Source organism: Opisthorchis viverrini (assembly GCF_000715545.1).
Source record: "Opisthorchis viverrini unplaced genomic scaffold opera_v5_603, whole genome shotgun sequence".
Lineage (NCBI taxonomy): Eukaryota > Metazoa > Platyhelminthes > Trematoda > Opisthorchiida > Opisthorchiidae > Opisthorchis > Opisthorchis viverrini.
In genome coordinates, this window is record NW_008752265.1 from 104999 (window position 1) to 120835 (window position 15837).

A 15837-nucleotide genomic window follows, 5' to 3' on the forward strand; every position below is an offset into this window, starting at 1 on the left:
TATTATTATTATTATTATTATTATTATTATTATTATTATTATTATTATGAAGGAGATTATGGAATAAAAAGATCCGATTTTGAAAAAAAAGTCGGTATATGCTGAAAATCTTAGAATCGCTATAGAGCTGGCACATCCTTGCTGGAAATCACCGGCGGCGCGAATTTCACAAATTTCCTTTTGTGTGAACTGAGCTTTTGACAAAAGCGGTGAAGAAGTAAACCAAGCTGTTCCACAAAGCTGAGCTTCTCACGTTGAGCTTAACCAGCTGTATACATTCACTCCGTTTTTGGAGGTATTATCATGAGGCTAGTACTGAACGACAATAATGGAGAGACTTACACCAAAAAACACTAGAGAGCGTGCTGTACTGACAATTATCAGAGCCAACGTTAGGAGACCAAATATAGTCAAATTGAACCGGTTGTCGTCCATACTCCACACAAGCTGTTCCGATACGTTTGCGGTGATGTTCATGTCATGTCGAAAGTCCACGAGTGCAGACCTGAAATGAAATGGATGGGATAGGGATACCATTTACCAGGTTGACTTTTTTTATCTATGGGCGAGAATGATACATGAAGTTCGAATATGATAACTCTGAGGAGACGTAGCAACTCAAACACTCATAAGTGCTCAAATCGGAAATTGAAAAAAAAAACGGAAATTAGTGTACAGATGTACCCTACCGGTAAAGTAACCTGAAGAAGCGGAGACAAAGTGAGCACTCTTGAAATGTGGCACATTTGACAAACCTATGTAAGTTAAACATAAAAAACAGGGGGCCTGATTGATGCTTCGCAACATAGCACACTTATCTCAGAACTACCGCAGCTTGTATCGTAATCATGATGTCAAATGCACAAGTTCACCGTGAGCCATAATGGAAAACAGTTACATTCGTAACCTTTTGGACCAAATCAGAATGAAACATTACGCTGGCAAAATTCATTTCCCTGAATACAGTATGGTAGGAGATTTTGCAGATTGTATAAAGGAATCATATGAAGCCTACAGTGAAAAAGGTTTTCGATCTGATTGACGCCGATAAGGTAAAAATACTGACTAGAGCTGGATGCACCGACCGATGCCAACAGTTTGGGTTTTCAATCGGGGTTTTGTCCAATTTGTGCTGGAAATCCGAGAAGCACATTCCAACCGTTTCATCATTATTGGAAATCACCAACAGTGCGTATCTCACGAAACTCCGAGAAGTTTCGAATCCGCAACCACCTGGCTAGTTGGTAAGGTAAGCCAAATTGAGTAGACCGTTCACTTCAAATAGTAATTACGAGTTCGGAACCTTTTGGTGTTTCGTAAGATATGCACCATTGATGATTCCCGATAGGAATGAAACATCTGTACAGTGCTGCTCGGCTTAAAAGTACAGAGTGGTTTTGCTTACAGGATAAAAGCTCAGTTGAAAAGGCTCAAATTACTAACACTGCCAACATTTTGGGTTTTGGCGGTAATGAAACTGAAAAAAATTCACATATAGTAGACATGAGCAAGCTGACCCGCCTACTCATATTCGGCACTCGGCGAACGTTTCCCATGTGTTTTCCACTGAGTTCGGAATATGCATGCGTTAAGAGAACACAGACAATTGATTGTTCACCCGACATGTGGAGTGTACAACCATAGATTGACACGTTCTGTGAGGCTATTTAATCAAATTATTCCTCAAAATGTAGTCCTCGGTTCGATCTAAAGCAGACGTCCAACATTTCAGAAAAATCTACAAATAATCACGGAAAACTGGATCCCTCTTAAATTTTAGCTTCGCGACCCTCACTGTTCATTAGTAAACAGCTCAACAGTTGGATGTTCTTCATACACCTGATCACGTTCATCAGAACAAAATATAAGCTAGACTCTATAGCGATTCTGAAGACTACTACAGACATTCGAAGCTCCGTTATGGGTGTTGTACCTGTGCCGCGCTCCAAATTTAATTAAAAATCAAAAGAAACCAAGTAAAAACTCACCATTTTGTCAACCAGAAATCGCATCCCGCATAGTTTGTGATTGTAATGACAAAAAGAATTATTGTCGTGAATACTCCACACAGGCCGCCACCAATACGTCCAAGAATAATATAATATCGCCAGCTGATGGTGCCACTTTGCCACACCTCCACCTGTTCGGTTTCTTCAACCTCGTCTTCAAGGCCTTTTATGATGTCCCAATTTTCTTCATCGAATTCAGCGGGCACGTGGTCTATGATACCCGGGGCTACTGCATTTTCCATACTGAAGGCCAACCGGGATGTGAGTGAACTACGTGAAGCAATGCTCAACCTCGAGGTGGTCTTATAGGGCATGGGAGAAGGATTCCACTACAAAGTGAAAGAATAAGCGGAATTTCCATAAGACAAAAGAGCTCATTATCTATTGATGAGCTACTTTAGGCCAGCCGTTATTTTGTTGCACGGTGATTTTCTATTCCACAGAATTTTCTAATAAGGAACATGCAAGAGATGGGCCTCGGAGTTCGAAATTCTAAAGTCTGATTAAAGTGGATACATGAAAAGAGGCTATTTAAGATGAGGCAGATAATTCAGTTGAGTACAGTGGTTTTAGATTAGGAACATGTACGTGTTTAAGCTGGTACTTGGATAAACGAAGTTGTCGCTGCCTTTCAAAAAGATCACTTTGAATTCATTCGTTCAGTTGTGTTTCAATTCCTTTCCTGAAGACCGATGTAAAAGATCACTAATGGTCGGTCCTCAAGAGGAAGATAAGTTCACATTAAACGCTGACAAATGTGCCAAAACACTAAAGATAGGGGTATAGTTTTAATGATCACCCCCGACACAAATTATCCTCTCACGAAAACAAGTCTCAATACTAACGAGAAGTGTAACCAACCATAAATTTTCTCTGTTGGAAGAAGTAACAACACATTTGTGAGAACACAAATTTCGCTGTTCTAGCTTCGGCCTTAAGGTAAAGCTGAGCTTGGAAATGGTGAAACATATAGCAAAAGTACCGTTAAAAAGGGATCAGTGGTAAAATTCCACCATCCTAAAATTCAACATACTTTACTACCTCGGTATGGAGCGTCCGTTTTTAACAGAAATGGCCTACTAGACGACCGCTAGTAGCACAAAACCATTTTTCTTGTGATTGGTGCAGCACTCAGATAATTATGCAAGGTTTTCTCGAACGCCACATATTGTGGTTGAAAAAGGCGGTACTAAGCAAAAGACGGTCGAGCTGAACCATTTTTGTAGGTAAAGCAATTGGGTGATAGTAGTTTTTTTTGCATGAAACCGTGCGTGTCTGTTTCACCGGTTTAAGAACTAGCCTATTGAGCGCTCTGATTGTAATTGCTGATCACTTTCGCTGGCGCATCCTTCGTACGCCGTTGCACCTGGTTCCCATTCGAAGGGCACGACTAATGAGCCGGTAAAAAAACATCTAGTGGAATCATTTTGTGCATTTGAATCGTTAGTTTTTATTCTACTTGAACAGTGAGTGGAATCATGAATAAATTTAAGCTGTTCGCCACTCCGTTCCGAGGTTCGACCTAACAGTTCCTACAGTCAGCTTGCAAGTTCTAATTAGACTTGCTATGAGGTGAGACTGGATTCTGAAACCAAAACTGAAACATCCAGTCCGTCGTCCTTATCTAGATTTTACTTATAAGCGTGGAGGGACCGACGCAGTGGCCCTCTGGTTGACGGTCCGGACCACTCAAGTGTCAGACGCCACATTCAAAGATAGCAACGTTAGACGATAAACAGTGAAAAAGACGTTGAAGGAACACTAGAATCGAAGGAAGCAGGAAGGGTTGAATTATTGGAATGGTTCGAAATTCAAGACAATACTCAGACCAGCAGAAGTCATGAACATCACTTTAATGATAACATTTGGTTCTAAGACCACATGCGGATTACGAGAAAATAGCTATTTTCACTTACAGTTCGTTAGACAGATTAGTGCGCTCAGTGATGTTTTACTGATCAGAAACAACAGAACATGAAAGAAATTATTCAGCCCTGGCCATTCACGTCTCCGAAACAACACATACATTTGTTGGATAATACGTTCAAAAATGCTGCGGTGTACCAAATGGATTTCGAAACAACTAACTCGTCTATGATGTAGGGGAAGTTGATAATTCGATTTTGCCGTTAGTTAGACCACAACAATTGCATAATGGGACACCAACTGCTCTATATAACAAGTTTAAGGCCGGTCACTGAACGAACAAATTGATCCAAAAGTATCACCTATTACAGAAGCATGAACCATCCGAGCAGTCCATTTAGTCGCGTTAACAGCCGTTGTTTCCTCGAATACGGACCATGAGATATGACACATCAGTAAAGAGAGAAACCAATACTCAAACTCGGTGTCAGGGCCACCGCCCTAAGCTCATAAACTCAAGCCGGTTACTGGAGGATTCGTTTCCCACTGACTATATGTTGAAAGGAAAACAACTCAACTGACAGACTAGAAAAAGGTCCACATCAGTCTCTCATACATAGGAGCAACAACCAACAAAAAAAATCGCCAGAAGACTATATAACAGTGTAGAGTCTACAGTTACGGCGTCTATGCACCGTTTGAGATTCAGTTCTTAAGCCATAATCAGACCGCACTTGAATGACTAAATAACTGCTAAGTGCTGCCGAACTCTTTTGTGTGTATACTCGTCCGCATGCTCGTGTCGAGCATCTTATGTTGGTCGTAGGGTGAGATGTTTTATTCCACAGAACACTGTCCCTCTTCATTGATTTGGGAAGACTGTGGACCCATTTCAAGCACAATGGTTTCTACCTAGCTGGAACCGCTCACACAGTGGATAAAGGTCGAGCTTTCCGCATCACCTAGAACCCCCATTCGTGATAATCCGGCTGTTATCCACGAGTGAGTCAATCATAATTCGCCTCTGTGATCTTGACCTTTGCAATCAATAGAAATTCGGGCTAACGTTGAACTTGTGCCGATCCACAGTCAGTTTCTCAACTGATGGTTTCTCTCTGACTCTTGGCTTTGTTGGTACTTGTCCTACAAAATGCTTCAAGTTAGCCAATCACAGGTCTGCATTTTTCAGTCTTCTGCAGGTTGAATAACCAAACTGGAAGAACACGCATGAAGGGACAACATCGATCATTTCTCAGAGTTTCTTGAGACACAAATAAAAATGAGTTGGACTTCGGTGACCTCCATTCTGTTTGCTCTGGATATATCTTTCAAGCAGGGACTTGATATCAGATCGTCTTGTTTGATAAAGAGCATTAGCAGCAACTCAATTCGCTATCGGTTGATCAGTCTCCCTTAAGTGTTACATTGCATCCCAACAAATGGGTATAGATGGGATTCAGTGATTCTACTACCGCCAGTGGTTAATTTGATAATTTTATGAAAAATTTAACGAAAAATCCATTGTCACATGAGCACCGGACTAATTAACACTACTGCTCATCAGACCCAACGGGAAAACACTTCCTAAACGTTTGTATGTCAGAAAGACCTAGTGGGAAAAAAAAGTAAACAAAGTGACGCTCATTTTCCCGTTCGGATGGTACTCCAAGTTAAGCGGATGAGAAATGAGCTAAACAGAATTCTCTCATTGGAATCGCTACTGTGCTAGACCATCAGGAACGATTCATTTGCCAGTCAAGTTCCAATCCGGCGTATTTTAGGGCATTGTAAACAGTCCTTGTTGAAACGAATGAAGTCAGAATATGTAACGGCTATCAGAAGAATTTCGAATACTTGAGAAACAATATAAGGCACAATCGTAATCACTGTCTTGCATTTCTTGCCATCCCTGTTTATTGGAAATTAACAAGCCCGTCCGTGTATTTCAGTTGCACGGCTGATGACTCCCAATGAAAACGAAACAGCTGTACGGTACCTCTCGATTTTTTGCACGTATAGGACAAAATATGGCTGCAAAATTGTCGTGCTAAATCTGTGAAGTCAATGTCTGCGGCAGAAAAGTTATAAAATCGTTCGCATCAAACGCCAATCGTGTACACCCATTCAGCGTTCACGATGAGAACGTCATAAATCAGTAAACCGCTACAACTGGCAATGGGAACACGGACAGCAAAACCGCATGTTGGCACGAGAACAAATATCCCACTGCGAATGACTGCAGTCAATTTCGATCGCAACGCACCCTAGCAAAGGGCTAAACGTATACCATGGAAAGAGCCAATTGCTATACGCACATAATTCAAATGGATTTTTTGAAGCTACTTTAACTGTTCAGCTGTAACACCCTTCCGGTGCCTAGCTGCCATGCCACCGGGAGGAAGCACGAGGGCTGGGATACTACTTTAGGACACCTCGAAGGAAAGCACTTATCATTTCGAACTAGATGTGGTCGTCTCGGTTGGAAGTGGCTCATTCTCGAAATTTGGCAACAAAAACTTACAAGATTCTTCTACCTTTACGAAGCTAAAAGACAAACGTTTGTAACAGAAAAGCATGTGTTGAATAGTACAGGTTCACTTTTGTGACAGCTAAACTTTCGCATTCCTCCGGTAACTAGGACTATGTAACACTACCAGGCTGTGAATATAGGCTAATCTCTGGCCGTTCTCATCATGCACGCCGAGTGTATGCATGTGTGTAAGGCTCACGTAAATCTTCATGAACTGGACGCATCTTTCACGACCTATTCGTTGTTAAGACTCAGTTTGGCTTTTGGAAAGGTTTAAGTTCGCAGTTAGAATGCTACATTTACGTGTACTATGTGAATAAGAAACCAAAACACAAAGAACACCAGAGGAGAATTCTGGACATTTACAAAAACCCTTCGCACAAACAGTGAATCAAGAACACTTCGTGGCAGTAACCACAAAACGAAAATTCACAGTAAATCCACCTTTTCGGTATGACGCTTTACCCTCGTTTGCTTTCGCGAGGCCACCGTGCAAACTGGAACCCTACAGCGACCTCGCCACATCTTATCGGTGTGGCCAATCGCAGCGACAAGCTTCAGCCAAGGCCTTATTCGAATCCATGTAACAGGCCTTTTGTCACACCTGCTATTGTCCACACGCGTGTTGTGGTGGTTGGCCTGGTACACTTGAGGCGCAGGCCCCCACCACCGGGACATACTAACGGCCACAGGCAATCGATCATGGTATGGGTCTCCGTATTGAGTAAAAACCTAGTTACGGGCTCCAGCCTATGACATTTTGGTACCGTTCCGATCTCACCAGTTTTCCTTCAATCAGTTTGCTACTGCAAGAATCGTCTAAAGATTCGGTGAAAACGAATCAACACACCACATTCTTATTCAGAAATAGAGGTCTTCAATGATATCAGTAATTCTCCGGTGTTATAATGTTTCTAGAGATTAAATTCCATATACAACGGTGTTCAGACCTGGAACTTGCTGCAAGTCCTCAAGTTAAGCGCTAAATTATGGTTATGTCAGAAATCCCCACAGTCAGTCTCACTGACACTAATTCTTTCGTTGCTATCTTTTCTCCGTAGAATCACGTTCACTAGTGAAATATTGTGCACGCGTTAGGAAATTTCCAAATGTTATATCAATACATATTTTGGACTGCACTTGTATGGTTTCAGAGATATCAATGTTGGACAATGGTTTGCGGCCAACAATAGACACATAGTCTTATGAAGAACGGAGAGGGCACACTGAAGAATGCTGCTCATTGTCCTACCTGCGCCGCAACTTGATTGAACAGCTTTCACGGAAAACAAACTAGAGCCTTTCAAGGCCTAGGTTGGTTAGGATATGCGCTAAGAATCGAGCGCCCACTAGTTCTGCCCCACCAAAATACTTCTAAGAAATGTGACTACCTTCTGCAACTAGGAGTATGGTAATGTGGTGAAATATTGGTAGCTACTAGAGCCTAGGCCTAGGTTGGTTAGGATATGCGCTAAGAATCGAGCGCCCACTAGTTCTGCCCCACCAAAATACTTCTAAGAAATGTGTGTGACTTCTGCAACTAGGAGTATGGTAATGTGGTGAAATATTGGTAGCTCGGGTGAGTTTATTAGTTGTTGATCAGATGGTTGTTGATCTGTTCGCCGAGCTTGGCAATTGGCTTGCAAACGTTCCGTCCCCATACGAGGAAACATCATCAGTGCGCAGTTGGGTGGGTAATTCTTCCTTGCCTGCGTGTGTTTATATAGCAGTCAAAGGCTATCTGTTATCTTCGATGGGAGACTTTCCCCTGCCGACAAGCCTCCACACGACAACAGCTCTACTTCCTCCATGAATGCCTGCCGAAACACGTCCTTCCACGTAGCGTAACCTACCGACCACCAATAAACCATCCACAAGCTTGGATAATAGCTAGACAGAATGGCCGACGAATGGTCAGACTCATGATTACAGACGCTCACAACCGCATTAGAAAATACGAGAGAATAGCCAACGAACATAGGGAAGCCTGCTTGAGGACAATAGGACCAGTCTCATGGAGCAACTTAGCATGGCGGCAGAACTAAGAGTTTCATCCACTGCTAAAAACAAGAAGGCTCATCTAGATAGCAAATTCTCAAGGCTGATTAGAAATCAGGAGTGCGAAAGTAGTCACAATGAAGCCTGGATAAGGAATCTGTCCAAAAGGCAACTGACGGAAGCTGAAGAAAATGTTCTCGTCAAAGGACTTAATTTCAACTTCAAAGACGCGACAAACCTGGAGTATTTAGCCAGCCTAGAAGCAGCGATGAAATCTCTTGGACTCGACGAAAACGCTCAGCAGCAACTTCGTCAAACTGTCGTCCCAGCCATCGCACGCAACAAACCACTCAACGTGCTTTCCGGCAAAGAAAAAGAAGCAATGAACAAGTTGAAGAGGGATGAAAACATCGTGATTCTACCGGCAGACAAGGGACGCCTAACGGTGATCATGGACAAACCGGACTACATCAATAAAGCAAAGGCACTACTCAACGACACAACTACGTACCGCCGCTTAGAACGCGACCAAAGCAAGCAGCTAGCAAGCAAAATCAATAAGAACTTGAAGCAACTCCAAGATCTCCACAAGATTACAAAAGAGGAATATTGGAGAATGAGAGCTCGTGATTCGGCCATTCCTCGCTTCTACGGACTCCCAAAGGTACACAAAGAATCAATACCTCTCCGGCCAATTGTATCACTTCCTGGAACAGCGACCTACAATCTTTCGAAAGAACTATGGAAAAGGTTAAAGCATCTCATCGGTGGGTCGCAATACTCAATCAACAATGCGGGACAATTTTTGGAGAAACTAAAACACGTAAGCATCGATCAGGACGAAATAATGGTTTCATTTGATGTCAGCTCACTATTCACGTCTGTAGATCTCGATTCAGCCAAGACAACTGTGGCCGAATTATTGGACAACAACGACACGCCAACTGGATCGCTGGAGAAGGAAGACCTCTGCAGATTACTCGACTTATGCCTGATCACACATTTTGAGTTCAACGGAGAATATTATGAACAACTACGAGGGACACCAATGGGATCGCCGATTTCAGGATTCATTGCAGAAGTCACAATGCAGAAATTGGAACAAATCGTGTTGCCCGATATAAATCCCAAAATATGGGTTCGTTACGTGGACGATACATTCGTGATCATCAAAAGAAGCGAACTGCAACGAGTAATCCAACTGCTAAACAACGTCTTTGACGACATCAACTTCACAACTGAAGAAGAAAACAACGGAAAACTGGCGTTCCTGGACGTCCTTGTCACTAGATTGCCGAACGGACAGCTACAAACTGAAGTCTACAGAAAGGCGACACATACGGACCAAATCCTCAGCTACCACAGCAACCATCCAAATTGCCACAAACGAAGCTGCATTCGGACACTTTTCAAGCGGATCGAGACACACTGCAGTACAACAGAATCCAAGATCAAAGAAGAAAAGCGCCTATACAAATTGTTTCAGAAAAATGGATACCCGAGGAATTTCATCTGGAGAACACTCAGGAAGCCAGACACGATCGATGCAACAGGACAAACTGCAAGCAAACGAGTCACACTTCCGTACATCAAGAACACCGCTGAAATGACGGCAAGGCTCCTACGACAGCACAATAGAATGGTCGCCTACAAGCCTGCGAATACTCTGTGGAGGACATTATCAAGACCAAAGGGGAAGTTAGATCCAATGGCGAAGAACAATGTCATATACAGGATCCAATGCAAGGACTGTGACAAACGGTATATAGGACAAACGGGAAGGAAGCTCTCCACCAGAACACATGAACACAAACTCGCCACTAAAAGACACGATCAGTTCTCCCTCATCTCCGCACACAAAGACCAAGAGGGACACGAGTTCGACTGGAACGGCGTTCGCATACTAGCTCAAGCAAGAACAAAACGAGAACGCGAATTTATGGAGGCGTGGTACTCCACCGAAGAAGCCATCAACAAACACATCGAAATTGATCCCATTTACTAGCCACTAAGAGCGAGAGAACGCCAGAACCACAGAACTCAGAGCTGCAAAAGCGACCATACGAGGAACTCAAACAAGAAGCAAGAAAGCGTCATTCAAACGGACACACCAATTGGACTGGAGAAGGCGCCCAATCAAAGCACCAAATCAACCGGCGGACGCAGGGACACTAACGGCCACGATGGAGGAAATAGGTCGGTACAAGCAACCAATCAAACTCGAGAACGGCAGACCACAACGCAATGCGAATCGAGCCACTAAAACTAGCAGCCATTGGGATAACCAATGAACACAAAGGAACACAGACCACAACACAATAAAAGATCACAAACGGACCAATTGATTCACTAAGCTCGCTACACTTCAAGTAGCTAATCACGTCAGAAGATAACAGATAGCCTTTGACTGCTATATAAACTAATGCAGGCAAGGAAGAAGTATCCACCCAACTGCGCACTGATGATGTTTCCTCGTATGGTGACGAAACGTTTGCAAGCCAATTGCCAAGCTCGGCGAACAGATCAACAACCATCTGATCAACAACCATTAACTAGGAGTATTTCTGTCAATGAGAAGGGGGCGCTTTCACTATGTTACGAACGCAGCTCCACGAGGAGGGTTTAGCAGGATCACTCTTGAATTCAAACCAGCAACGTGACGTCATGTGGACAGTTAGAGCATATGAAGCAGATGATGGTGCCTGGACATGACGGCTTTCTATCTTAATCCTTTTGTTTTACAATTTGTCTGGTTATACAAGTTATCCGTATCAAAACTCGCACCTTATCCTCGGCGACATGTCTGTATCTCACACCGCACGCCAGGCCACACCATCCGGATAATCAGCCTGTTGGGACATCGGAAGTAAGAACATCACAACACAAAGTCTCCAAATCTATCAACTCGGTACCACCTGCTTTATCAGATCATGGCTTCCAAGATTCTTTAGGTAGCGCATCATTGGTCAAGAACGATGAGCCGAGTACGACACCATTAATGCAGCCCAGAAGAATTCCAGTCTTTTTAGCTTTTATCCGGATCAACCGTGGCCACACAGCTCACACCCAGAACACTATGCAGCCAACTGCTGTCTAATGCTTCTGTCAAACATGAGTTCTGTCAACATCCATAGAGTCAATCGAAATCCCCACCGGAACGTTCTCTTGAATGTCTGACAGAAATGCAGTGAACTGAAACGGGTGCTAGCCACCGTATTTCCCGGAGCTGTGACTCGGCACTGTCCACACACGAAAATATACCTAGGTATTTGGTATGCAAACGATAGTCACGCTGTCTTAAACTGGCTACATTCCATAGCGTGTGCAATGAGTGTTGTCGATGGAAGACTGCATGTGTCAGCACAAAATACAACCTTTAAAACACTTCAACATAGTCCTTGTGCCAGGTTCATAGACACGGGTTCAAATTGCGAATCAGATAAACAAAACCTACTCCATAACAAGCTTCCATGTACGCAGGTTCAATCACAATGTGTCGAGGGACCGTGGCGACTTATTCACAAAACAACACAAGGTGCTTCCACGATGACGTTAGACCGCGATTTATGAAGTACAGATGTTTGGTGTTCCAGTTGAGTGACTGAATTTTTCGAACTTGCAGCGTGAGTCACTACCTCTGACCGAGGGTTGGTAGTGTAGGCACATCGGTTTTCTGTGATAGGTTAGCTCTAGGTTCCTCTCTATCTTTTTTCCTCTTTCTTCCATTACAAAGCCTTATTCAAACAAACTGGTATGGCCGCGTGGCAATGAAGCATCAGTGTTCTCGTTTAGTATTGCTGTCAGTGATGATGATGATGATGATAAGAAGAAGAAGATGATGATGATGATGATGATGATGATACATCACCCTCACAGGTTATGATGGGGGTGAGGATAGGATAAAGTGTTGTCCCCTAAGGTTCAAATTCTGGCAACTGCCTAAATTGTCCAACCTTCTCTGTCAGAATTCTTATCAAATTTCGGTCCAACCATTCTCCCTTCATTATGTTCACACAAGCAAACAGCCGTCGGAAGACCGGAAAGATAGGCGGAACACAATGGTGCACAAATTATCTGTTTTTCCAGGAGCACTGATTCACTTAGGTCAAAACACTGCCACAAACAAAGACAACAGAGTGTGGAGATCTTGGCCAAGCGAAATTAACAGTACAATCAACTTTTTTTTAAAAAAGAAGTGGTTCCCGGTAAGACTTGAAGTTCGTCACTCAGCGACCCTCCAACACTTTCACGAACTAAGCTGCTTAATATTCGGCTATGAAATGCATTCAGAGAAGTGACTTATCCCAATGACGCAGCTGAAAATTGTGAAAGCTACACAGTATTAGCCCTGACAGAGGTTTGAGTGAGACGTTCGATCCTCTGCCCCTGAGATGCCACAGAAAAACGACAAAAGGCAAAGTCAAACTCAGATATGGTGGGGACATGTGGAGCAGGTATTCACTCTATACCGTACTTTGGGCTGCAATATTACAACAATCAGTCGCAGTTTGTCTTGTTTGTCTTCAAAGGCATTTGGTTGTGTTTTGAGGGGCTGCTTCATCCGAGCTGGGGGCTCATGCCGTTCTTTGGAAACTACCGATCCTAATCACGGTCCAATATCTAGGATGGGAAGACCGTATCTAAGTGAATGGAGAGGAAATTACAAAGTCTATCTGGAATCCGGCGCAATAAAAGGTTTCCCATTGTGATCAGCACCGTCCAAGTTCGTGATTAATGGTCAGCTCAATCACTTGCACAATTTACGCAGTCCGACCATACTAGAGACGTGATTCTGAGGACTCGCCAGACAAACTGCGGACATTGGTGATCCCCTAGCCTAGTTGAGTCACTTATAGGATTGGTAAGTCAGTAACAAAGGCTTCTAGCACCGTACAAGGGATCTAAACATGATCGAGCTCTGTCAGAAAAAAGTAGACCAAGTTCCCTGTCTCAGATACTTGGGTGTCCAATCACCCACAAGTAAGTGGCAGGGTCGATTCGACATCAGGAAGTTAATGCAGCTAACCAGTACCGCCTGGAGACGTCGAGAAATTAACCGCAACACAAGGCTTCGCTTATGCAACGGGAAGCCTGATTCATAGTAATAGCTGGAAGTGTTCCCCTATCGAAAATCTGCAGCATTCTTACTGATGCGTTCGATGCGTACCGTAGGTTCGACAGATGAACAAACTGACGAACTACGATATCAAAGGTAGCTGCAACGTGCGTCATCTTCCCGAACTTGTTCAGGCGTGCGAATTACTAAATTAAGCAACATACTTTAGTGGGCCTCTTGTACCTGTGTTCCATCACTCTTTTCGCAGACGAATCTATGATCATGGATCACGTATGATTATTCGAAAACGACACCTCAGTAATCCCACACTGTTTTCGATGGGTTGGCGCTCTCTAAGGTGTACCAGCCCACAGTGGTGTCGTTAAATGCACGTTTCGGCCCTCGATGTATGACTTTTCGGGCAGCAACAACTTGGTCATATTAACGGGTAATTCATCGAAAAGAACTTGGTTCCATATGCTGAGAAAATGATTCTTTTATTATATCATTAGGATGTGTCGTTACTGTTGAATTACGCCATTAGTTTTAAAAAAGTGACTAACTACGACACGCGCTCTCTTGAGCGGATATTTCCGATGCGTTTGGATTTTCTCGTAACATACATTTGCACGCCTGATTCTACTACCGTCGTGATGACAAATACGGTGCATGAAAGGGTGGATATACAATGAATACCAACTGAAAAATATGACTGATTAGAATGCATGGCCAGGGGACCCAGTGGATAACACCAAGGAGATGTATCTCAACACGTTGACACTCATCCAAGAGACTTAAAAAGAAACACTTATGCCTTTAGGGTCTGTCATCTAATGACGCAATATTGTTGAAGATGTACAGATCTAGAGTATTCAGCATTCACCACATATGCGGTTAACTGGCTCACTTTTCGTTTGGTATCAGTCACGTCGGATAAACTGAGCACGCTTTGAATTTCGAGTTCTCCGGTAGGGGACGCCTTTGTACGTGGGATACGCAAGCTCGTTTGTGAAGACAACAGATTATCAGTAGTTTCCTGTTCTGTTCTAGTCGCTCGCTGGAGGTCTTCATTCGCAAACGACGGACGGTTCTTCGAAGAAAAGCGCCTTCGCTCACCTTCTGGTGCCAAAGGGACGGAAAGAGCCATATCCGAAGCAGGCTTTTCCGCGGATGGAAACCAATATTGTCCGTTTGGTAATGACACAGCCTGACTGATTTCCGAGGATATCTTGATGTCGTCCTCTTTGACATCTGTCAAAACGTCCGGCTGACTGCAACCGAGGTTGTGAAATTCAATCCCCTTGGAGATTAACTCCTCATAAGTACCAAATTCAGCCACCCTTCCCTAAAAGGACGATAGATATTTGTTACAGGCATCATGTATATGATGTCGTAATTTCACACTACATGAGCTATGACCAACAACTAATTAGCTCACTCGAGCACATTACTAACAGCGCGATCAGTTGAGCAGGGAAGTGACGGGGCACAAATACGGAATCCTAAAGACAACAGGCTTTATGAACTAGCTGTTCGCTCACTTTTTTTGCCATATTCTTGTATAGAATAAACATTGTCTTAGCTTTTCAATCGGCGGGAATATATTTGCCAGTAGCAAAACCTACCAAGGGAATATCGGATATGTACCGTGCGTTGTACTCGGTGATGCTTTTGTGGCTGATCTGTCCGCCGAGCTTGGCAATTGACTTGCAGACGTTTCGTCGAAATTCGAGGAGACATCACCAGTGCCAGTTTGGGTTGGTGGTTCCCCTCCTTGTGCTCGAGTTTGCGTGGTAAGAAAAGAGCAACTTTAAGCTACAACCTGAGGGACTGTTCATAATCCCCATACATGGAGTCTGACTGGTCTCTTTTTTCTGTCGATTTCAGCGATGGCTGATTTCTTTACGAAACCCAATTTCAACTACGCGGTACTTTTTGCAACATTTTGCAATGTTTGAGATCAATATTATTAGCTTTCAAACTGTCTCGAGAGTCGAAAAACTGCATTTCATATCGCACTGTTTGTGGAGCGTTTTATTAAATGCCTTATAAGTAGTATACAAGTGGTATCATATACCATATCATATCCAGCTCATAAATAAAAATAAGGTATGGTAGATCATCACACTTGTTTATTTGCTTCCTCGTAAAAATGCTATCCATTTTTTGACAGCTCACAACCGCCTTAATTATTCTTGGGACTCATCAGTAAGCGCAGCATATGTGTTTTGTGAATCATACGCTCTATTCGAACCCAAACTATGCGTGACTCGCTAAATACACGCATTTTCAATGTGATTTTGATTTAACTGGCGACTCAACTGACTCGCAACTTAATCTCGCATTTGAAGAGGTAGAAATCATCTCATCTGACAATG

The 15837-nt window shown here is 43.2% G+C and overlaps 2 protein-coding genes across 2 annotated transcripts in view; one reads left to right on the plus strand and one right to left on the minus strand.

Annotated features, from left to right (window-relative positions):
- The window catches only part of T265_11826 (hypothetical protein), a gene marked incomplete at both ends in the record, with an annotated part of 16998 nt that extends 9495 nt beyond the window's left edge, over positions 1-7503 (plus strand). Inside the window, one exon of the mRNA XM_009178606.1 lies at positions 7467-7503. Within this exon, the coding sequence (XP_009176870.1) occupies positions 7467-7503 (37 nt within the window). The remainder of the gene's footprint in view (positions 1-7466) is intronic.
- Positions 1-15837, minus strand: part of T265_15559 (hypothetical protein) — a gene marked incomplete at both ends in the record, with an annotated part of 47771 nt that overhangs the window by 23793 nt on the left and 8141 nt on the right. The window contains 3 exons of the mRNA XM_009178605.1: positions 343-505; positions 1989-2338; positions 14367-14804. Of these exons, the coding sequence (XP_009176869.1) occupies positions 343-505; positions 1989-2338; positions 14367-14804 (951 nt within the window). The remainder of the gene's footprint in view (positions 1-342; positions 506-1988; positions 2339-14366; positions 14805-15837) is intronic.